The sequence below is a fragment of the Trachurus japonicus genome, chromosome 3 (genome assembly GCF_045865225.1).
Source record: "Trachurus japonicus isolate A0001 chromosome 3, Traja_1.0".
In the NCBI taxonomy this organism is placed as follows: Eukaryota; Metazoa; Chordata; class Actinopteri; order Carangiformes; family Carangidae; genus Trachurus; species Trachurus japonicus.
This window is the reverse complement of record NC_140909.1, coordinates 12,749,792-12,773,323: the sequence shown is the minus strand read 5'-3', so window position 1 is coordinate 12,773,323 and position 23,532 is coordinate 12,749,792. Positions and strand designations below refer to the sequence as shown.

The 23,532-nt window shown below is 42.4% G+C and overlaps 1 protein-coding gene across 1 annotated transcript in view; it reads right to left on the bottom strand.

Moving 5' to 3' along the window:
* Positions 1 to 23,532, bottom strand: part of LOC146989689 (uncharacterized) — a 37,405-nt gene that overhangs the window by 6,699 nt on the left and 7,174 nt on the right. Inside the window, exon 3 of the mRNA XM_085762529.1 lies at positions 3,301 to 3,351. Coding sequence (XP_085618655.1) covers positions 3,301 to 3,351 — 51 coding nt within the window. The remainder of the gene's footprint in view (positions 1 to 3,300; positions 3,352 to 23,532) is intronic.

The following is a 23,532-nucleotide window of genomic DNA, read 5'->3' as shown; positions in this document are numbered from 1 at the left end:
GGAGAAGGAAATGCTCCTCTGTTGTATGTCACAAGCCAGCATCAGGGAGACAAGCTGTCAGCTGCACAGACTCAAGGAGTCGGTCAGTAATGTAGATTTACTGATTGAGCTGTTGGAAAGTCAGTCAGAGGCAACCTGGCTCACTGAAAGGTTTCCTATGTTGTTTTTCTGTTGTGGTACTATATATTCTGTGAGGCCACTTTACATGATACAGGGGTTTCTGCACGGACTGTGTTCTTAGCACATCCACAGTACACACACACACAAAGACACACAGGTATCACAGTGTCACATAAGGATGAAGTGTACTAGGCCACCATAAGTGTGTAAGATTAGAGGCTTTAGGCATTGTCCATGTGGGGAGACACAGAGACCAAAGACTTATGGGAGTTTAAAGTCCTTTAGAGCAGTTTGCAGGGGCAGATAGACAATGTGTTGTTACACCGGCTTTGAAGTGTCATCTCAGAGAATGGAAGCTTAGACAATGAGAGACTGTAGACGAGTGAGGATTACAGAAAAGTGTGGGAGTGTGTGCGAGAGAGAGAGTGTTTGTCTCTATGGATTAGACCCCACACGAAAAGCAGCTTTGTCAGCTCCAGCTCTTATCTGTGTGTTGAAAGACACTTTTCTTTCGTGTTCACACAAGGGGACAGCGGACAAAAGAGAAAAAAAACAAACAGTCATTTCTCTCTTCCCCCCACACTGATGCGCGCCGCAAACAACAAACACCGAGACAAAAATGCACACGCAGTCTCCATTCCACTCGCACCCAGAGGCGAACACAAACACACACAGCTGTCAGTAGTGCTAGCCAACAGAATGGGGAATAATCATGCACTGTGTTAAAAACAAATTAAAAATCAGTGGTGAGTGTTTCCCCCCAGAGCAAAGACAGAAAAATGCAAAGCAAAGCAAACCAAAGGAAAAAAAAACAGAAAAGAAAAGATGACAGTTAATACTCAGAGCAACAGAGCATCGATAAGTATGAGAAAGGCAATGGAGTAAGGTCTTTGTGTGTGTATATGTGTGTGTGTGTGTGTGTACTACTGTATGTGACTGCCTGCTTTTATTCAGATGTGCTGAGTGGAGTGTTTATGAGTGAGGCCTGAGGGATGTAGGAAGGTCCCTGAGCAATTTCAGTGGAGGACCAATAATACAGAGCCCAGTCTAACTTCCTCATCCACATAACCACTGCACTCAACTGCACAAGTCTGTATCTGCACAATATTACACACAACATACTCAGTTTCACTGTTTTTAAGGGGCATTATGTGACTCTATCGTACGGCTGTTAAAACTGCATATTCTGAAATTTACCAAAGGTGACAAAGAGGTGTGAAAAGTTTGATCTTTTTCATGGTCATTTTCATTTTAGAGATGCCTGACATTTAGTTAAAATGCAGCCAATCAAAAGAGAAAAGGTCACCTAGCAAAATGTTTAGTTTTATGCTGGTTGTTTCTTTTGCCTTAAATATCAAAAGTATCGAAACCATGAAATTAAGGCAATTTTTGACCAAGAGAGAGACAGGTTTTTGGTCGCACTGTTAACACACTGCCACAAACTCACACAGTAGGCTACAAATGGATAACAGCAGTTTAAAAAACGGTCTCATCTTGCATATTTAGCAATAAAGTGGCAGACAAAGTTTGCTGAGTCTTCAATTTCTGAGGCGTTGAGGTGCTGATAAAATAAATTAATCAATGACACAGACAGATGAATTCAAGAAAAAACCCTGATTAGGTGGGTGATGAAGAAGAACACAGGTAGATGTTTGTGTGCGAGGAGTCTCTATGGCACATTTAGTTTAAATCTTCATCAAAATACCAAGTGTGGGAATATCGTTTGGGAGAATGACGACATCCCAACACTGAAGTTCAGAAACTAGAGCCTTGCTAGTAACTTGTGGTGGTCAAGCACCTGACGAAGACATATTCATCTACATAATATCATAAGCTTTACATGTAGCCTTACTGTGCGTTCACACCAAAAGCTTCCAAAGCGTCAAAAACGCCAGAAGGCAATTCATTTTCAATGAGAGCCCGGCGACACTGAGTGCCCAAAGCGTCAACAGGCCGCGCTTCCAAAGCGTCCAAAGCGTCCAAAGCGTCCAAAGCGTCACCAGACGAGAAGTTGAGCCAGGTTTAACTTTAGGGTAATTAGCTATGACGCTGTCAGAATAGTGATGTCCGTCAGCTGCCTTTTTTTTGTATTTCGGCTCCCCAATGACCAGCGCAATCGAACTTTGACGTCAGTCACGTGACGAGCGGCCAAAGCGGCTGAAAATATTTGCCGTTTTGGGAGCTGTCTTGTCTGACGCCCACCCTCGAGCGTTTTTGACGCTTTGGAAGCTTTTGGTGTGAATGCACAGTTAAAGGGATAGGGATCATTTTGGCAAATTGGCCCATTGCCATAATCGCTATAGTCATAGCAGTAGGTTCGTTACCTTTATTTGTCGGTGCAAGCTATTTATAGAACGGCGGAGCAGAGCTGCGAGCTGCTCAGAGCTACGCTACGGAGGGTCATGGGATTTCTTGGTTTCCCTCATCAAACTCATCAAATACACAATCAAACAACTCCAAAACGCTCTCGTGGACAAGTTGTGACCTGCACATTCACCACGCTATGAGATAATAACGGAACGAGACAGAGTTGTTGTTAAATGTAGAGTCTGCTTTCTGAAAAACTGTCCCTGACGGCAACGCGCATCAGCGGTTTTGCATGAATTTGCCTCTAAAACAACTCCATCTCGTAACGTTCAGTTATTATCTCATAGCGTGGTGAATGTGCAGGTCACAACTTGTCCACGAGAGCGTTTTGGAGTTGTTGGATTGTGTATTTGATGAGTCTGATGAGGGAAACCAAGAAAAATAGCTTGCACCGACTAATAAACGTAACGAACCTACTGCTATGACTACTGTATAGGGATTATGACAATGGGCCAATTTGCCAAAATGTTGAACTATCCCTTTAAGCAAATGATAAAACACAGACTAATGTTAACATTTAGATCCAATTTGAAATACAGATTTGTTTTGGAGGTGTGTGCACACACATTTCTTTGCCCGGACGTGTGTGTGGATGTGACGCGTGCGCTCCAGGCTGTTGAGTGGTAACAGGCAACATTGTAAGCAAAGAGAGCAGATGACTGACAGCTGTGTGGCAGACAGCGATGGGAAACGGAGACTACTGGAGACAGCAGGGATGAGGAATCTGCGTTAGCCTCATCCCTTTTAGCCTCCCGTGACACACAGACAAGCAATAAGGTGCGCGAGCCGCCATGCATAGCTTTCTGACAGTACCTGTCATAGTAGTCCTCGTGATAGCTGTCATAGTCCAGGTCAAACTCAGATCTGCCGGAGAGGTGGAGAGAAAGAGACAAAAGAAAGAGGAGGAGGTTACAAAAGTGTTGTCAAAACTACAAGATGCACTTTTACTCTGCTATCACATATTTGTCTAAACAAACAGCAAGCTCGGTTGGTGTGTCAGTGTGTTAGGGAAGGATGTGTCTGAGTGTGTTTGTGTTTGTGTGTGTGTGAGCTGCAACAGAGTTATATGGTGCAACCACTTCATCTGGAAAGAATACAGTGTTCATGATCTCCAGCCAGCTGGAAAAAGACACTGGATTTGTTCTGCTGCAGCATCAAAAGGTGGAAAATCCATATTTGTCTCATGCTTCAACTGTACCACACCTCCATGTGTGAACCTAGTGAGGCAACCTGTGAGGTGTGTGTATATGTGTGTGTGTGTTTGTGTGTGTGTGTGCAGGCAGGTGACTGTTGTGACAGTAGTGAACTTATATGGGCTGACTGATGTGTACCTGTGGAACAAACCGGAGGAAGTGGAGGCGAGAAAAGTGACACTAAGCCAGAGCGAGATCACATTGTGGTGTGTCAGACCTCAGCATTCCTCCATAATCCCCGCACACTGTCGCTAATAATCCCTCCATGTTGCTCACCCTCCCTCTGTCTGCCTTTGTCTCTCTCGCTGACTCACTCTCTCTCTCCCTTCTTTGTCATTCTTTCATTTATCTGTCGGGATTTCTGCTCTTCGTTTCCGTCAAATCAATCTTGCTGTTCAGTTCAGTTCAATTCAATTCAATTCAATTCAATTCAATTCAATAGTCTTACCTGCACAATAATGACTGAATTGCATTGCAATGGTATGAAAATTAAATTCCTGCTCACTGTTCAGTGTACTTGCAGTGAAGATATACTGGATGAGTAAACTAATAATGTTTTTGATCACTTATAGAGGCAATATTAAGTAAATGGTCTCTTGGGTCGAGTCATGTTGCTGTGGAAAATCTATCTCCAATATTCACAACAATTAAGTGAAACTTACCACAGAGCTCCATAAAACCGAAGGGATCTGCTTAATATACAGGTGATAATTCTCTGACCTTTTCACTTTGCCACGCTGGTGTTTCACATTGTCATTTGATACGCTGTTACTTATTGCTGCTTTAAAGTGTCAGTATAAACACTGTCAAACTGCATCCGTTTCCAGAAACCTCTCCACTGACACAGGATTTGAACTTGTCCTCTTCTTTTCCCTCGTTCTACTCTCTACTACTACTACTACTCTCCTCACTTTTTTGGGGTGCACAGCTGAGGGCAACTCCAAGAATGTTTTCGAAGAGAGCCCGCCCAAAGGCGTGTGACAATATTTCCACCTGTCCAACTCACTGCACCACTCTCCTCTCTCTGCGATGGCTGGCTGGCTTCACTTTTACTTTTTAGATGCATTTGGATGATGACCCTTCACAGGAACCAGAAAGTTTGAGGCACATGGAACTGTTTAATATTTTATATGAATACTGTTTATTTTGATGTATTGATTGGATAAATATATTGAACGCATCAGCAGCCTGCAGTAATCTCCTTTTATATGAGATACTGCGCTCGTGCTTAGCATCTCTCAATGTGCAAGTTTTTTCTTTTTTACTTCATGCACTGACACAAGATGCAAACTTATCAGGAAAACAGTTGCCTATTTACACATCTATCACCATATTCGCAGCAGCATTTGCATTCATTTGGTGACTGAGTTTGTGTCCGCCTGATGAATGCAAGTCCAATACTAATCCTCCTTTTTTTTTTTAGGTCTCCTCTAACTCCTGAGGGAAATATCTGGCTCTTTAGCTGCTAAATGCTCCGCTATGCTCACCAACTACTCGCTGACTATTTTCTGTTTGCTGTTTGATGCTGGGCAGGTGGTGCACAGTGGGTTTATCAGAGCTTTTCAGGCTAAAAACAGCTGTCTCCTGCAGTCATAAACTACACTGATGAGAGTGGTGAGAACTAGGACAATAAGCCTGTGGACAGCAAAACCAAAACAATAAGCTGAAAGACACGAAACACTGAGGACCTGCACAGTCAGCTACTAAAAACAAGCCCACGGGTAATTTAAAAAAAAGACAAAGTTTTTATATTTTAAAGTTAACAGATATGAAAATAACATTTCTCACATTTTAGGGCAACTTGTTAATTTATTTTCATATCCAAGTATCAGCCCGAGAAAGGACAAAAAAAACTACACGATTTTTCAGGACATGTTAACATATTTTGGGAAACTAACACACCCACAGTGTTTGCCATCTGCTTATCTGTTGCTCAGGGAGGTGGCTCTGGTTGCAGCTCATCTCCTCTTTGAGACAAGCAGCGGGGGGACTTAACCACATACTTCTCCACAGAAGAATTACACACATGTGCAAACGCACAGAGCCAAACATGACACGTTGTAAAAGCATGAGACGTACAACCTCTGTATGCGCTTGTGTGGATCTGTGGTGCGGACTTGTTTTGGAGTGGAGGTAATCACGTCTCCTCCAGTGTTACTGTCATGGACTCCTCTCGGTCTCATACCAGCTGGTTTTTCAGAGCTCGGGAGACAGGAAACCTCAAAATAATTTAGAACAAGTGCTCACGTCTGAGCTGCAAAGCAGTCATTTCAATCCAATTTGAAGACAGCCTCCTGTTGTCCTGTCTGAAATGGAGCAGGCCTACATATTGTTTTAGCTCATTTGTCAAACAGTTAAGACATCTGGGTGCTTCTGCTTTTCAGGACACGGAAACAAGTGTATTTCTAGCAAATCCTACTTTCTCATCCTCTCCTTGTTAAGGACAAAAAAAAGAAGAGAGACGCAGTTACTCCACACCTCCTCAGCTGAGCCGAGCTTTCTGTTCTCTGAGTGAAGTTGCCTGAAGAGAGACAGAAAATAACAGCTATTCTCCAAAATCCTCACTGAGGGGGAACTAAGCTGAGGCTGCTGCTCGCTCTCTGCTTGTTTCTTTCACACAGACGTTCACTGGTTTACCATCATCGCTGTGGAGACTGCAGAAATAATTAATATTTGTTCAATCACTTTTCTCAGTAGAGGCACTTTGTAATCTTGAGCTTTTATTCTTTTTTTCCCATCTCTGTTTCCTTGTTGTTAATTTGGCTGCATAGTTTGTACTTTTCAGCTGCTCATACAGTAGTTCATTTCTGCTTCACTCTGTATACACATCAATTAGTTGTTGGGGATGTTGAATAACAAATATATGGTCATTTGGGGTATTTTCATGCATGCGTGATTTAGTGGAGATTAATCTGTAACAGCTAGGACAGCCCATTTAGACTGTATTTACATCCACAGTGAGCAGCCAGGTGCCTAGATTAGCAGTGTGTGTGTGTGTGTGTGTGTGTGTGTGTGTGCGTGTGTGTGTGAGTGAGAGAGAGGGGGGGCAAGATGGACAGCAGGGTCACTAAAGGCTAATTAATTTATTTTCATAATTTCTCAAGTGCCAAAGCAATCCATTAGACATGCCAGACTATAAATCATCTCAGCCTCAGCATGCCTGTGTGTGTGCGCGTGTGTGCGTTTGTGTGCGTGTACACTATAGGCAAAGAGTTGTTTTTTGTGAACAAAGCATCCCAGAGATTTCCCCCAACATGCTCACTCCATCTACCAAATAAAAAGCCATCAGTTCAAAAATGTGTCTGTGTGTGTGCGTGTGTGTGTGCGCACTAGAGAGAGTGACTGTGTGAATTATTAGAGATGCAGTTCAATTGGCTTAGAGCCTTGACAGATGCAATTTAAATCTCACTGACAATAAATCAAACTGGCATTTAATGTGGGCTTCTTGTTTGCTTGACTGTGGTGACATCTTTGACAAATAATCATTGATCTTTTTTGTCCTAAACTTCTGTACAGTCACTTCACGTCAGTGTCAGCATCTCCTTGTTTAGTTATTAGACTGGACAATTAAGATGATAGTTAAGAAACAACATAATATGGCGTAAATAATAGCAAAATTTGGTAACCCTTTCATTTACAGGCCGTTAATTAATGTCAAGAAATAGCTGAGAAATAATGTCAAGAAATAGCCTGGAAATAATAGTCAATTATTAACACAGAAGATCCACTCTGTTAGCTTAACATTTGTAGTGTGTTTTTACCTCTTAATAGTTTTTTTTCTTTTCTTTAAAGCAGATATCAGTGGAATGTTTTTGTTAATATAAGTCCTAAATAGTCCTATTTTCCGTCAGCAATCACTTACATGAAGTATTTCAGCCTAAACACGAGTCTCTCCGTCACTCTGCTCTGCTGTAACCCGAGGAGAAAATTTTCCTTGTGGGATACAAGTGTTATCCAATGAGGGGAGAGAACGGCATGAAGGGCTGTGTGTGCAGCCAAGGGATGCGCGTGAATGTGGTGACGTAGCACGAGGACCAATTGATGCCTGACAAGGGCGGGGGCTGCTAACTCATGGTGCGTTCAAGGAAACTCGTACTTTGTGTTTTTCCTTCCTGTGAAGTCACACCAGTTCGATCTGGTACGAGTTCACGGGTCGGAAGTTACGAGTGGCCGTTATAGGGAACTTTCACAGACAACAGGACGGTAAAAACACGAGCTACGGGTTACCTGGAACGCTACCAAGTCGTAGTTGTGACTTGAAGCTGTAACTTACGGTTTCAAAAGCCTGCCTTGAACACAGCATTAGCCGAAACGGCCGTGCCACTGATATCTGCTTTAACTGTTAAAAAGAGAGAAGATAGTGTGCTTGTCATATATTGTTCATATGTATTGTTAAAACTTTATATTGCATGTAAATGTTCCCGCATATTCATGACTGCATAAATTGTAGTAAGGTGCACACACATACACACACGACCTTCAGACACATTTACTCACACAGCTCATAAAGCAATGAGTGCAAAGCCATGTAAAGCACGCTTGTCACTGGAGAACAAGGAATTAGTTCCAGTTACTTCATTTCATTTCACTATATGCTCTCTCTCTCTCTCCCTCTCTCCTCCAAATGTGATCGTCATTGATTTACATTAGCATTTGGAATTGACCGATGGACAGAGATGTTAAATTACTTGTCTTGGCTCCACTGAGAATACAGATTTGTTCTAACAGTAGGAGTCGTCCAGGCTCCTGAAGAGCTACAGTAGTTAGTCACAGCAGCAGGTGAAGGATGACACATTACATTTCCATGTAAAATGCAGGTGTGAGTGCATCATATGTACAGTATCTGTACAGAAATTAATGAGCTTCACCACAACTGGATTTGTTTGTATATATTAAAGCAGAAGTAAGTGGTCCGGTCGTTTTCGCTAATGCTGCGTTCCAGGCAGGCTTTTGAAATCGTAAATTACAGCTTCAAGTCACAACTTACGACTTTGTAGCGTTTCAGGCAACCCACTCGTGTTTTTCCGACCTGTTTTACCGGTGAAAGTCACTATAACGGCCACTCGTAACTTCCGACCGGTGAACTCGTACCAGATCGAACTGGTACCACTTCACGGTCGGAAAAATACGAGTTTCCTTGAACGCACCATAACAGTCCTCGTCCCTACGTCTCCACATTCACGGCGTTCCTTGGCTGCACACACAGCCCTGCATGCCGTTCTCTCTCCTCATTGGATAAAAACTGTAGGATACGATAAATGTTTTCTCCTCGGCTCAGAGCAGAGCAGAGTGACTGAGAGACCCGTGTTTCAGTCCAAACACTCTATGTAAGTGATTGCTGTTGGAAGATATAACTATTTAAGACTTATATTAACACAAATATATCACTTACTTCTGCTTTAAGTTAAACTCTTATAGCCTGATTCGCATTGCAACATGCAGTAGTCATCAGACAGACATGGTCACAGTCATCACTGGCTCCCTATCCGCACCAACCATCCAGATTCACCACAGAGTCACGGGGCTGTGAGCAGCACAGGGACATGAGGATTATTTCATTCATCTGTCAGAGTTATATCAGCAACACAGAATAAAACGTTCTCACCAGCATATTGATGTGTTTGGAAATTAAACACCATCAGCCGTATCGGACTATTTTAATAAACCTGCTTATATATAGAGGCAAAGTGTGTCTCCCTTGTGTTATGCGTTAATATGTACCGCACTGTGACCAATAATATAGCTGCTGTTTTCACATCTCACCTGTTGTGACATAATAAGTCATGTGAACGAATGCAGTCAGACTCTGAATGATGTTGTGTCAACAGTTGGTCATGTTCTCCCCTAATGTGAGTACAAAGAGGGGGTTGTTGCCCTGCTTGAATCCGCTGTTCAGGTTTCACTCCCTTTGATTTCTGTGAGTTTTTCCACTGTGAGCTGAACAATCAACAGGGTACAGTAGTTTCCAAAAATAATACATTAAAACAGAATGAGTATCATAAGACCAGATGTTGCAGCCTAACCCGTGTCTATCCCTCATATATTTATAAACCTGTTCAGTCATGCTTTTTCCTGTAAAGAAACAATTCTCTCTGTTTTAGAGCGCAGAGACATTAATCTACGCGTTTGTGTCTTCACGCTCAGATTAATGTAATTCTCTGTATGCCTGCCTGAGCCAAGGAGTTGCAGCTTGGTTCAGACTACCAAGACAAAGCACTGCAAGCACATTACTCCTGCACTGGCCTCTCTCCATTATCTACTAGTGGAGTTTTGGAATTAAATATAAAACTGTGGTAATTAACTATCAAGTAGTAGCGCAGGGTGAAGTGCATGGGCGTGTTTCTAAATTGCTTGGGCTTTTGTCCAAGTGAATGTGGAAACTTAGGCAGGCCATGCATTTGCTTCTTCTTTTTTGTGCCTTTAATTTGGAACAATTTACCTCTAATATCAGATCACTCAATTTAATGGACATTTAAAAAACTTTTATTCCTTCACTTTTTCAGACTGATGTATTTCCTGCTATCATTTCCCTCCTCTGGCTTTATGTGTAATGGTTTTATAAGTGAAGCATTGTGCAGTTTGTTTTGACTACAGAGAAAAATAATCTTTATTACTTACTAATTTAAGCCGAGTGACTGTGTGTACTCAATGTGTACACTGCACAGTGCACACAGAGCAAATAGTTCATAACTCATTCAAGTACTTATACAGTATGGGAGCTACAAAATCCTGAATCCTGAGAAAAAGTTCAATAAGTCATAAGTTTTGCAAATAGAGTTCAGCCATGTGCAGAAAGCTTTACTGTCTTCATTTGACAAACATAATATGTGTGTCATGTGTCATGGGGCCTGATGCCTAAAATCTGTGTGACCAAAAGCTGAGACGGTCAAAATAAAATGTTGGTTTGATCCTTTTCATCCTTATACTTGTGGTATTGTGCAGTAGTTTGGGTAATATATTTTACAAGGCAAACAAGAGAAAACGTGTCAGAGATGCTGGAAGTTAGGAATAATGAGGAGGATTTGGAAACTAAGTCACGATTTGACTCGATTTGAATAACAGACCAAGACGCAGGCCAGTTATTAGCCTTCCCATGTTCCCTCTAGGTTTCATCGTCCCTGTTAAATCCCAGCAGTGACTCCCTCAGCTTCGTATCTTTTCCGATAGAGAGGTAAAGGTCAAGAGAGGTTTTTTACGCTGTGTGCTTCAAAGTGGAGCACAATTAGACATTATAAAAAAAATACAGTGAATTAAACCTTGGGACATGGACTGTAGAGACAAAACGGACAGACCACAGCTCCCACCAAATAACGCAGCCTCATTAGAAGAGGAGGTTATGAAGAAGAAAACTCCCTGCCACACTTTGATTGATCATTTATGATGTTTCAATGAAGACTTCTAACCTGCTTGTACCTGTATCTATACATACACAAGTTCTTGTTGCCTGTTTTTTTCAGCCCAATTTATTGTCTACATTATATACAAATTACACGAAGTGTTGGATAGAATGGAGAAATTAAGTTATTTGTACAACAATAATCATGTTAGAATATGTTAATGACAAATCAATTCATGTAGAAAATCCAATATCAAAATATTGATACTTTCTATCCAAGATAAAATAAGACCATTACACTTGATATGATATGTGTATGGCCACAAGAGCTTCAATCTAATTTGGTTGTGAATTATCAAATTACAAAATTGTTTTTAATCTTTTGATTGAGGCACAATACATTTACACAAACTGTGCATATTTTTGTGCATAAGAAGAATAAACAGGGGAGGACACAGTGGAATAGACATCTACACAGACAGACTGACAACAACAGCAGGCAGCCAAGCAGAAATGAGATTATTGTACATAAAACCTGTGCGGTGGGATTTCTCTTCTTGCCCCGCCACAACACGACGTTTGTGTTCATGGATTGACAATTAGGGGATGGAGAGAAAGAGAGAAAGAGAAGAAAGAGAGACCACAGGACATTAAGGGTGAGTTTGATTAAGATGAAAGCACGGAGGCTTTGATGGGGGACGAGGGGAGGATGAAGGGAGAGCTGGCAGCTCGTTCTCTCTCTCAGACACTCTCCAAGGACGGACTCCAAGCTAATCTACTCCCTCTTACCCTTTCATTTAATCACTGTCGCTGTTATTCTCCTCATTTCACTCACATTCATAATTTTTTCCTGTCATTCGTGTTTTTATTTTTTTACAAAACCGATGAGTGATGCTCCCATTACAACAACCTGCACCAAATACACATCATATTATGCTGTATGTGTATGTGCACATGGACACAAATAGTGATTCATTCTTTTGTAAGTTATATTAGATGGATTCAATTCAGTTAATCTGTATGCCAAACACATATTGGTCAACTTGAATTTATTATTCACTGCACACATCCCTCTGACTGGGGTTTCACATCCAAACATATATAAATATATACTATTGTCAATGTTACTGTGTGTGTGTTTTACCATTTACACTGTTGTAACTACACTATCCCTCTCCCTCTGGTCCCATCAATGGCAATATTGCAAATCAATGAGCACGACTGCTCTATAGGGTAATACTGGATTTACAGGACTGTTGTAATGAAATTCCTTGATTTTTCCATAAGGCATTATTTGACATTCCCATCTGGTTATTTTATCAATACCTGACTTATCATGGTATATGTCGATATCACAGCATAAAGTTACCTAGAAGATTTAATTGCTACTCCCACACGTTGCAGCTTTCACATCTCATCCGGAGGGAGAAGTAACATTTGACAAAGAGCATCTTTATTATTTCCTGAGAAGCCACTTAAACAGGCAGCGATCACACACTCTGCTGCTTTAATCAATGACACGTGCAGGAAAGTAGCCGATCAATATCACATCACCATGTAATCTGCTCCTTGACATCCATTACTGCTTGGCCCACTGGTCTGCATCATCTGGATATACTGTATGTACTGCAGGGCGGTGATATACAGCTACAGGCCAGAGCATGAGAGGTACTAGAGTAATGGCAACTGGAGGAGCTCATAAATTTATATCATACATGCATCAAGGTTAAATAATGCCCTGAGAGCAATTTATTCTGTCTGAAAAATGGAGGTACATAGATAAGCTTTATGCTTCAGATTGCACTCATCGTTCCTCACTTTAGTTTAAGTAGCCCTGAATGGCTGGGAGCCCTTAAGGTTTGATTACAGTTACACTATCAGAAAGTGGAGCTGGGGAGTGTTGCTGCATCAGTAGAGCATGTGCAATAGTGCAAGGACCTAACAGGTATGCATCAGGGAACTGGACAGTGCTCCACACAGCAGGAAGACATTTTCCTCTATATGGCCATTCGTCCACCATAACGCATCCCTTATGTACACTCACAGGTGTGCCAGAGCTCTCAAACATGAGTGGATATAAAGTGGAGGGAGCAGAGAGAGTACGAGTGGATGAGTGGATTGTTTGTTAAAGAGACAAGGAGGATGGGGACAGAGGGAGGAATGAGTCAGATTCTCCCACAGCTGTCAGGGTGTGGACATTCCTGACTGAGGCAATGGGCTTGTAGGATCAGCCAAGGCAGGGACGAGGCGTGGCGTAGCATGGTATGGTTACTGTTTGATTAGCCAACCAGCTAAAGAATGCCAGAGATGGAAATTATGAGTGGGGGGTCTCTTTTTTTTAATGTGGCAACGAATGGAAAAAAAAAAAGTGAAAAAAAGTGAAATCATCTAAGTGACGAGTGACAGTGTTTTTAAATGTTTTCCCACATGGGCCGGGAGATGGTGTCATGGCAGTCTGTAACCATTAAACCTTAATGTCACCATTTGCACAAGGGTTTTGATCCCAGAGCAACTGGAGAGGTTTAAACGATTGAAAAAGAGAGGAGAGGAGAGGAGAGGAGAGGAGAGGAGAGGAGAGGAGAGGAGAGGAGAGGAGAGGAGTCTGTCAATAGCTCTGGACTGCCGAGGCACAAGATTAACATAATCTGCCTTTCAAATCACACGGTGTAACAGGTGTTTACTGTGATTAAAAGCCCCAGGAGCTGTTACATTAATTGCTCATTTAGCAATCTTACTGGACTGGACATAAATAAATGAATAATATACTATGCATGTTTTGTTGTCACTGAAAAAAAGGGTTAATCTTATATAAAATGATATAATCCAGTTTTATCAGGTAACAGATTTTTTTTGCCTCTGCTTCACACATACTATGGATGTGAATCACTGAAAGATGTGCAGTGCTGTATAATCTAAATTTCTGTGTGTATGTGTGTGTGTGTGTGTGTGTGTGTATGTATAGGTACAGTATAAGTCTGCACACCATACATATGTGCATATGTAGATACTGTAAGTGCGGCTTCAGCTCAGTGTATACGCTGTGAGAACATGTTCATAGAGTTGACTGAATGCGGCCTAATCCTCCTGAAGGCAGAGTGTTTGGAGTAGGATAAGACCAATTCTTCTGCATGACTTAGGACCATCTGCACACAACTCAACACGTAACGAAATGAGCACATTATTTTTTTTTTTTAACCAACTTTGACAATCTATTGTGAAATAAATTTTGTTACAATTCATGGAGGAGTGAGAGTTGGAAAAGAGGTTAGCTGATAAACATGTCATCTACCTGTTAGTGAAGCAGCATACTTGTATATGTGGGCCAACTCCTCGAGCTCAGGGACATTTATCAAAAACTCAAGGTCTCGCTGGGAGCCGTAATTGGAAATTTCAGAGTTCAGGATATTTAGCGCTCATTAGCAGCATTACACAGCGGTAAGGTGACAAGTGACATCCACACACCCCTCCCTCTCCACCGCCGTTCCCCCGTAAAGAGCACGAGGAGCACAGACATCAAGACACTTCCTCTAACAGGGGTGACTATCCCCGTCAAAACCGACTAAGAACGTAAAGTTAAAAGGTTACCCGAGGCTGCCTGGAGTAATTAATCCTTCCAGCCTTCTCAACTCTGTCAAGCCCCTGCGTCGTTTTCCCGTCCTGAACTGTGCTGTTGTCATGAAATTATTGAAGAATTAAAAGCTAAAAGTCATTTCAGCTCAATTGCATGAAGGGCAAAGCAGCATGGTTACACTGAGCTAAAATTACATTCTTTGCTTGCGACTAAAAGGAAAGTAAAAAGGACAAGGAACTGTCAAATACTAGAGCTTTGTGTGTGTGCGTATGACTAATTAGACTTTGTCATCTTGCCAAACAAATCCAGTTCTTCCCTCAGATGGCAGTAGAGGATATGGACGTTTAGGGGATATCTAGAGCAAATAATAAGCTGCCATTCAGAAAGGCCCTCAGGAAAGCTGTCTGTGGTTTTAACTGTGATCGACAGGACTGACATTTGCTGAGTCAACCTCAAACTGCAGTCTGTGATCCTCACTGGACAAAACTTAAACCCCAGCTAGCAGCAGCCATGCTCTGTCAACAACCTCCCTGTATCGGCCTCGTTTCTTGAGAGGAAGGGAGATGGAGAGATGCACGGAAATCAAAAGTGAAGAGACGGACGTGTTCAAAGCAAAGAGGGAGACTAGTGTACGAGATTAAGCCCCCGTGTTTGTTCAGCTCAGAGAAAAACTGAACAGTCTGCTGCTGCAAAGAAGGAGCCATTAACAGAATGTTAAAGAGATCCGAGATCAACACAGCAGGGCTGAAAAGTCCAACTACACAAAGTATTTGAGTTAAGTTTGAGCTTCACAGAATAAAGCCATTTACGAGAAACATAGTATTTTATGATACACTGATCAAAAAAAAAGTTTACACACCTTCATTTTCCAAGCTGTTATTTGAAAGATTTAATCTCAGAGTGTTTTTAAATTTAAAGCATAGATCAAATGAACTGTTGAAAAACAAGGAATCATGGGATCTTGAGCCTGCACGCTGGAGCTCCATAGTCTGTTCTGCTCCTCCATCATGTGGAGCCTCTTCTTACATTCTAAGTTGTATCTTCTTAATTTTATTATATTTTCATGATTTTTTAATTTTTTAATTTTTTTTTGCACATATTATTTCATCCATCAACATTTTCTCTGTTGAAAATATATTTCTATATCTCTTTTGGCTAATAGCCCACCAGTTAAAGTGAATTGATATGGTTAGACTGAATGGCAGCGAAAAAGCAACAGAAAGACAGGGGCGGGCGCAAATTAGCCACGGACGTACCAACTGCAGCAGATCCCAAGATCTCATGATGCAAGTTGTTTCAACTTGAGTAGAAAACATCCCCCTTTTCCCGAGGCTTTATGAATCTGCTTCATGAACCTAACAGAAACAAGAGGACAAAGCACTTGTGTGCAGTTCAGCACCGACCTGGGATATAAAACAAAGCCCCCATGTACACATGAGGGCTTTACACATCTAATAAAAAGAATGAATATATATGCGTCATATTGTCTTTTTAGCCATGAATCTACAGCTTTATGCCTAAAGCATCCAGAGTCCGTGTTGAGCTATGAATTCAGTCAGATTGTAAGCTGAATGCAAACACAGCAACACTCCTACACACACTGTTGGCGTGTCCATCGCTAGCGAGCTTACAGATAACATCTGTGTAATCGGTGCATTGGATGTTGACCGGAGACTGCACATATTTGAGTGCCTAAATTTGCCTGAAAGGCACCAAGAATTATTTTTTAAATGGCTTTTTTATGCTTAAAAATAAGGTTTAGGGTTCCCATTAAAATGATATTAGTAACAGTAAAGGGCAATGTTTGAGTTGTGGTGGTGAATAAATTCTGTCAACAGATGGTCTTCATACTTCTAAAGACACAATCATGGAGGCAGGTGTGCTAGTGTGATATCTGAAGGGCATTCATTAGGTATCACAGGTTCAAATGCATGAGTAAGTGGAGTACAAAGCTGTGGGGAGGTGACTTTGAAGTGTGTGTGTTTGTGTGTGTCTGTGTGTGCACATTTCTCTCATAGAGGCCAAATGACAATCAGCTTGTTTTTGCTGAAGCATTAATTAAAGTACGTTGGTCAACAAAGAACCTGCACATTTGGCTGTGTGGTGGTGGTGACCTCCTAATGATCCGTCCTTAAATCAGCATCTGTCTGCCGTTTCTCAGGAGCTTCTGGCTTTCAGGCCCTAAGGGACCTTCAAATAGATGTAGGAGAGGTTTTTTCTATGGAATAATCTACACAAATATTGAATAAATACACTAAAATGCCAACGATCACAGAGAGAGTGCATATTGTTGCTTGAAGTTGTGAATGCATGCATTCATATGTTTGCCTGGTTCTCTCACTGTGGTGCTGAGGGTCACTGGGGTCACTGATACATTGTATTCTGCCTTGGGATATGCAATCACTTGTATCCACATGTACGCACACACACACACACACACACACGCACATGTTTTTATACTCAAACACTCATCTTCACTCCCTCTATTCCCCTCTGCTAACCCCCATTACCCCTCTGTGCTGACAGAGAGTTTTTCCAGTCCAGGCCACAGAAAAGGCTCTCCTGCTGCTGCTGCTGCCCTCCCAAACGCTGACAGCCCCCCACCACCACACGCCCCCGCACCCACCCACCCTCCAACCGCTCTTTTCCACTGCACTCCCTCCGTCTCTCGTTGCCTGTACTGCTCCCTTTGCTCTGCCTCTGTGTCGTTCTACAGCTCTCCGTGTCGTCGAAATGATCTCTGAGTCGGTTTTACCATGTGTCCTGGTCCCCCTGCCCATTCTGAAAAGTCTCTGTCAGCTTCAAACTGTTGACCCACAACAAAAAACAGCCACTGCAAAACCCACACTACTTGACAATGGGAGCACTGGTCACTCTGCAGTACTCAGAGTCACATCTTGAGTAGCAGCCGGTTGATTTTTCATCAGCTCATACAACTACAGACATTCAGTGGAAGCGGTGGCACGAGTTCCTACACTCCTGGGTCGGATTTTCCAAGTGTTTCTGGGGGTTTTCTGTTTGGAGAAAAGTCACTTTTGTTTATATGGTTTTATTTTTTACTGAGCCTGGAGAGGCAGGTTGCTCCTCTAAGCTGACCGACTGTCTAAATGCAAGACGATATTGATTGTTCTTCCTCGGGCCTTTCACACAGCGTTGCTGAGGACACATTAAATGTGTTATAAGTCATTAAGAGCTCCAGGCCTCGAATCTCACCTGTCTGGCTTAAAATATATTGACATATTGTGCTCCGACAAACTTTTTATTTTTTGAACTAGCCTCTGGGTGTGTGTACTGATGCCTGGGCGGAGAGGGTGTGAGTGTGTTTGTTTATGTGTCTGTGTCTATACGCGGTATACCCCCGTCCGTATTGTGCTGAACACTGGGGAGCATGTGTCAGTGTATGGTACACGCAGAGACATTGAATCTGTGTATGTGTGTGTAAGTGTAGTTTGTGTGTGTGTGTGTGTGTGTGGTGCGCGTATAGGGAGCAGGCTCGTCCTCTTGCTGCCCCGGGGGCTCAGAGCCCATTTCCTGTTGTGCAGTGTGATAAGTTTCCCTGTCAGATCCTCCCAGCACCACTATATTTCTGATAAGCTCCACTGCTAGTTTTCCCGACCTCTGGCACAGAGATCAATTTGAGATTGATTCAGAATGCCCTGCTGGGCCGAGCTGGAAGATCAATTTGAGATGGATTGTTCACGCCAGGGGGCCAATGACACGCAGTGCAGTGCTCACTTGCTTTTCCTCCTTTGCTTTCTTCACCCCTCACTCTCCCGGACTGTTGTTATTTCTTCCTCTCTCTGCATTTTTCGCTCCTATCTACTCTTCTCTCTTTCAGTTGTTTCACACTTGTCCTCGGTGCCGTCGTTACTCCGTATTGCACCTTGCAAAATTTTCACCCTTTTGCATCAGTTCTCTTATTCATGCTTCCTTTCCTGCCTCCTCCACCTGCTTCCCTCGCTTTCCCCCCCTCAAGCATAGGCAGTGGGGATAGAGATGACTTCATTAGCAGAGGGACCAACCCCAGTAGAGTGATGAGCCTGCAGGACAGAGGAGATAACTCATCTGGCTTGGTAATGCACAGGGCCACAGAATATATGGATGTAAAATAATTCCCCCACACACAGGCCTCGAAAAAACATTTTCATTTTCTCAGTGATCGTGGTCACTCTTGCTATCATGCCATGAGCTACGAGTGTCACCACCGCTGGCTCGTGACCTTATCTCCACAGAACATCGGGTCCACAGCCGACATATCGCTCTCTCCCTTTCTTCATACTCCTCCGTCTCTATCCACCCGTCGCCTATCTTCACTTGTTCTCTGTGGTCTCAAAGGCTTTGGCAGTGGCCCCCGAAAGCAGCAGGTGCACTCTCCTCTCTGCTCTGCACAGGATGACCTTTTCTCCAGCAGTACATCCACCTCTGACTGCATTGACCTTTACCTACAGTACAGCCCCCTGTCATCTCTCACAGGGGCGGACTGCAGACAACACATCGTCTGTGCATCCGTGCGGAGAGAAAGCCCGTAAAAAGGACGGAGGGAAAAGCCGGACAGACAAATGAAAATAGCAGTTGCGTTTTTAAAAAAAATTGGTGCTAAAGTGAAAGGGGAAGGTACGGCAGGCTTTGGTGTATAGTTAGTGCGCTGTTTTAACCTCAAGCGCAAAAAAAAAAGCCACCCCGGTGCTGTGCTCGCCACACACACTCACTAAGAGATTGTGTGTGAGGATGCTACAGTGTTCAGTGAGCTTCAAACAAACCAGTGTCATCCAGATATACTTAAAGGCAAGTGCTGCTCCAAATGGCCAAGCTCAAAAGCATATTGCTCATGGTGGAGAGGCTGAGAGGGAGGAGGTGCAGTGACATGTACAGACTGATGTAGTTGTAAACTCTGTGTGCTTTTTCTTCTAGTGGCCGATCAGTATGTGAAACAGGTTGTGCATATTGTGATTATCTGTTGTTGGTTAGTATTTAAGTTTGAATATATTATTGGATTCAATGATCCAAATTTCCAAAAGCGCCATGCTCCTGGTCACCACACTCATCATGATGTTAAGAGAGGTCGACTTTAACGGATCAGAGACCTTGAGAACTATTAAATATCACTTTCTCCATCCAATTTCATTAACATTAACGAATGCCAGACTCAAATCTGGTTCAATTGGTTCAAGTCTGACATGAACACACACATACACTGTGTCAGCTGATGAGTTTCATTCTTGTTAGACATTAGAGCTGATTGTCAGCGCAGCATTTGACATGGCGAGAGACCAACGTTACAACTGAGAATGAAAACACTGATCTATTAGTCACACAGGCCCAGAACTCCCTCCACACTTCATTTAACTTCATTTTACCAAGGTGCAGACATAAGCAGAACGCTCTTGCTGTTTGTGAAAAACTTAACAGCAAGAAATTCATCACTGCGAACTCCAGTATACTCTGAAGTGCTTTTCAATACACAACAAATGAACAGCATAAACCAAAGTCATGCTGCAGTAGGCAATTTTTCTTCTATCTGTATTTACCTTGTTTTATTCATTGATTTTCATAATATGTATAAAAACAATCAGATATCAGGTAAATGCGACAATGACTTCTCGTCAAGTCAGCAAAACTCAGGAAAAAATAAGAGACGAAGGTGGTGGGTCATAATAGGCTGACATCCACATTGAGGGTGATGGGTGGGGGGGTTATATCGTTTGATCTGCCTCCATGTTGCATTTATTTAAGTATTTTCCTGAGGAAAATGCTATTTTTTGGCATGTTAACAGTAAATATAATGAATACAAATGCAGCCTTTCTTTAAAAGTAATGGTTTTAACTCCCATTATTCGAAAAAACATAAGAAAAAAAACAATAATCATGACATTGAGTGTGCAGATTTAGCTGTAGGTGGGTGTCATAACAGCTGGGAGTCAGCTGTGTTGTGACAATCAGAAATATGTCCAGCCGTCTGAGGTTATTCATAAAAACTGGTGAACTTCAACACGGCTTTCTTTACTGCTGATTGTCTCCATTTGCCCTTTGCTTCCACACTGCTTGTGGTGGTTTTACAGATGTCACCCAGCCGCGCCTCAGGCTAGATACACATTTACAATCTGTCAAAATAAGAGACAAGTCTTGCATGGGAACAAATTAGATGGAGCAAGATGTGACTAAAAATACACTCCGAGTGAACGATAAAGCTGCAGACTGCATCTTCTCAGATTTATTAAATTCTTAAAGGAGGATAATTCAGGTTTATTACAACCTCTATTTATTTTAATACTCTAGTTTTGGCCGTCATGGTAACATTACATTCATCGAAGTAACAGATGAGATTGAGGAACATGGTGACATATAGGAAAGTCTGATGGGGTGAGAAAAAAACAGTCACATGATCTAGGCGGAAACCATGAGCAACTAAGACAATGTAGAAGGTCAAAGTTGAAACAGGAAGTTGGTCTATAAACTGTGATGGATCTTATTGCCCCTGACAGTTTGGATTTAAACTGAAGCATTTTTGCTTGTCCACTCTTCCAAATAAATTAGGCCTACTTTTTTAATCCTGAATGATCATCTCTACTGGCCTCAGTTGACTTCTTTATAGTGACGATGACACATTCGCATCATCACCCACTGCTCCAGAAAACTGCAGAGTTCACACCCCGAGGCCTCCATCTCTCCTGCCCCCATCAGCCTCAGCGTGTCTCTACAACAGATGGGCTTGTTGCAATGTTTCCGTCCTAACTCAAAATCCTCTACCACCGGCTCCTCTGGTAATTAAAACAGATGAGAGAATATTAAAAGAATGAAGTGCGTGGAAAAAGCAAACAAAAAATACCAGAGACCAGATGCTCGCTAAACTCTGCCACTCAGTGCTCAGGACCGGTCCCCCCTCTCCTCGTCCCTCTGCCGCGATGCAAAATGGAGCAGTTAATAAAACGAACACTGCAATAACCTCGACACGGGCCGGGCATTAATACCGAGAAGAGCTACGACCACACAGCCATGAAGTAAAAAAAGAGCTCAGGGTTTGCAAAGAATGCCTTAAAAGTTAACACTGGGGGGGAGCAATCAATCTTGTTATAATTATAGGTCTGGAGTGATGGATTGTGGAGCTGTGCTTTTAGTTGTCAATATTGTTCTGGCTCTTCTGTGACAGCAAGTGGCTGAAAAGACAAAAGGTAAGAAAGAACAAAAAAAAAACTCCCATAGAGCCCTTTGTCTTGGTTTACCATGTTTCATAAGTAATTGTGCATGTGCACACAGACACACACAGACACACTCTTACTCACACATACACTTCTGAGACCCTTCCTCTGGCACCTGAGCCTCACTATGCAGGCCACACAGCACAGTGAGCTTTTGTAGTAGTGCACTGGAGCACGCAGAGGCCACGGCTGCAGCAGCAGCAGCAGCAGCAGCAGCAGCAGCAGCAGCATCTGGGCTGTGAAACGTTTGCCACTTTCTCTACCCCATCCCCCCTGCGCTGCCACAGCTGGGGCTCGCCAAGCTACAGGGGACCTATGGCAGTCGGGAAGCAGAGACGATAAACAATGACAAAACCCTTATGTTGTCAGTGTCGCTGTGGGGGTAAATAGTCAGGGGGAAACATGAGAGAGTGGCAAAGGGAAGTGAGGGAGCAGACATGCCTATTCTCATATGAGCCAAGAAATGACTTTGAATACATTACGATTTATACAATGAAAAGATTTTATTAGGGTTTAACTGTAAATAGAAGCTGATTTTTTTCTTTTTTTGAGCTTGGTAATCCAACTTTCTAGCAATAATAACGGTTCAGAAACGCTGGCAACATGCATGGTGTTGCATCAGTAGATTACATTGCTTTAGCTTCTTAGACATGGGTTAGAAAGTTTGTTCACAAAGTAATCTAGGCCACAGGCACAGTGTTTGTTCGCCAGCTCTGTGAGAACAGTGGGAGGAGGGAGGAGACGGGGGCACACTGCTGCCAGCAGCACAGAACAGGATTATTGGAGTCTGGACAGAGAGATTTTTGGTAGCTGTTTCGCCGTGATTTACATTTGTGACTTTAGCTATATTGTAGTTTTCTGTTGTTTCTGGGAGTGATCATGTAGATTGGTTTTTGATTTGTCTTACAATTTATTTCTTCCACATTCCCTGCAAATCTAAATTGCAAAGAGAGAGAAAGCTTGCCTTAGCTGACTGCATGCATTCATGAAGTTGAAATTGCCAACTTGGTCTTCTACTCTAAACCTGCTATAAATGATTTTTTTTTTTTTTTTTTTTTTGGCCAAGTGACAGCAGTGGAAAATGTTGGAAAAGCAACATTGATCTATCACCAGCTGGCACCAGGATTTATCCCAGCAGGCACCGGACATTAATGTAATGTCAGAAAGCCGCTTGGACTCTAACAACTCAACAACAAAAACGTTGGTTGGAAATGAAAATTGGGTTGACATCAAAACCCAAAGTTGGTGAATTGGCATCATGAAATTTAGCAGATGTTGGTTTGGGTTCACGGCATGACACATTTGGATATTTGAAAAACTTAAAAACCAACAAAATATCAATGTCAGCTGTCGTCACTATCCTGTTTGAAGTTTATGTTTGCACCAGACATTGTCCTGTGTTGAACTTTGGTCACCTGACTTCACAGTCTACACATGTCAACACCTAATGACGCTGGTGGTCAGCTGCACGGCTGCAGGGATGATATGGCAAAGTGGTTTTCACCAAATATTTTACATTTACACATTCAGCAGTCAGAGAGAAACATCTTAGGATTAATGTTTCTATCCAGCATCCATTTGTATTATCTTTTTTGATACTTTGTTATCATAAAAATATCATTATTCTAGTCACCTAAAGTCATTGTCAGCTCTGGGAAAATCAGGCAGGCCCGGGTTATATCAGGGCGCACCTCAGGTGTGTCCCAGTTAGTCATTGTATGTGTGTGTGTGTGTATGTGTGTGTGTGTG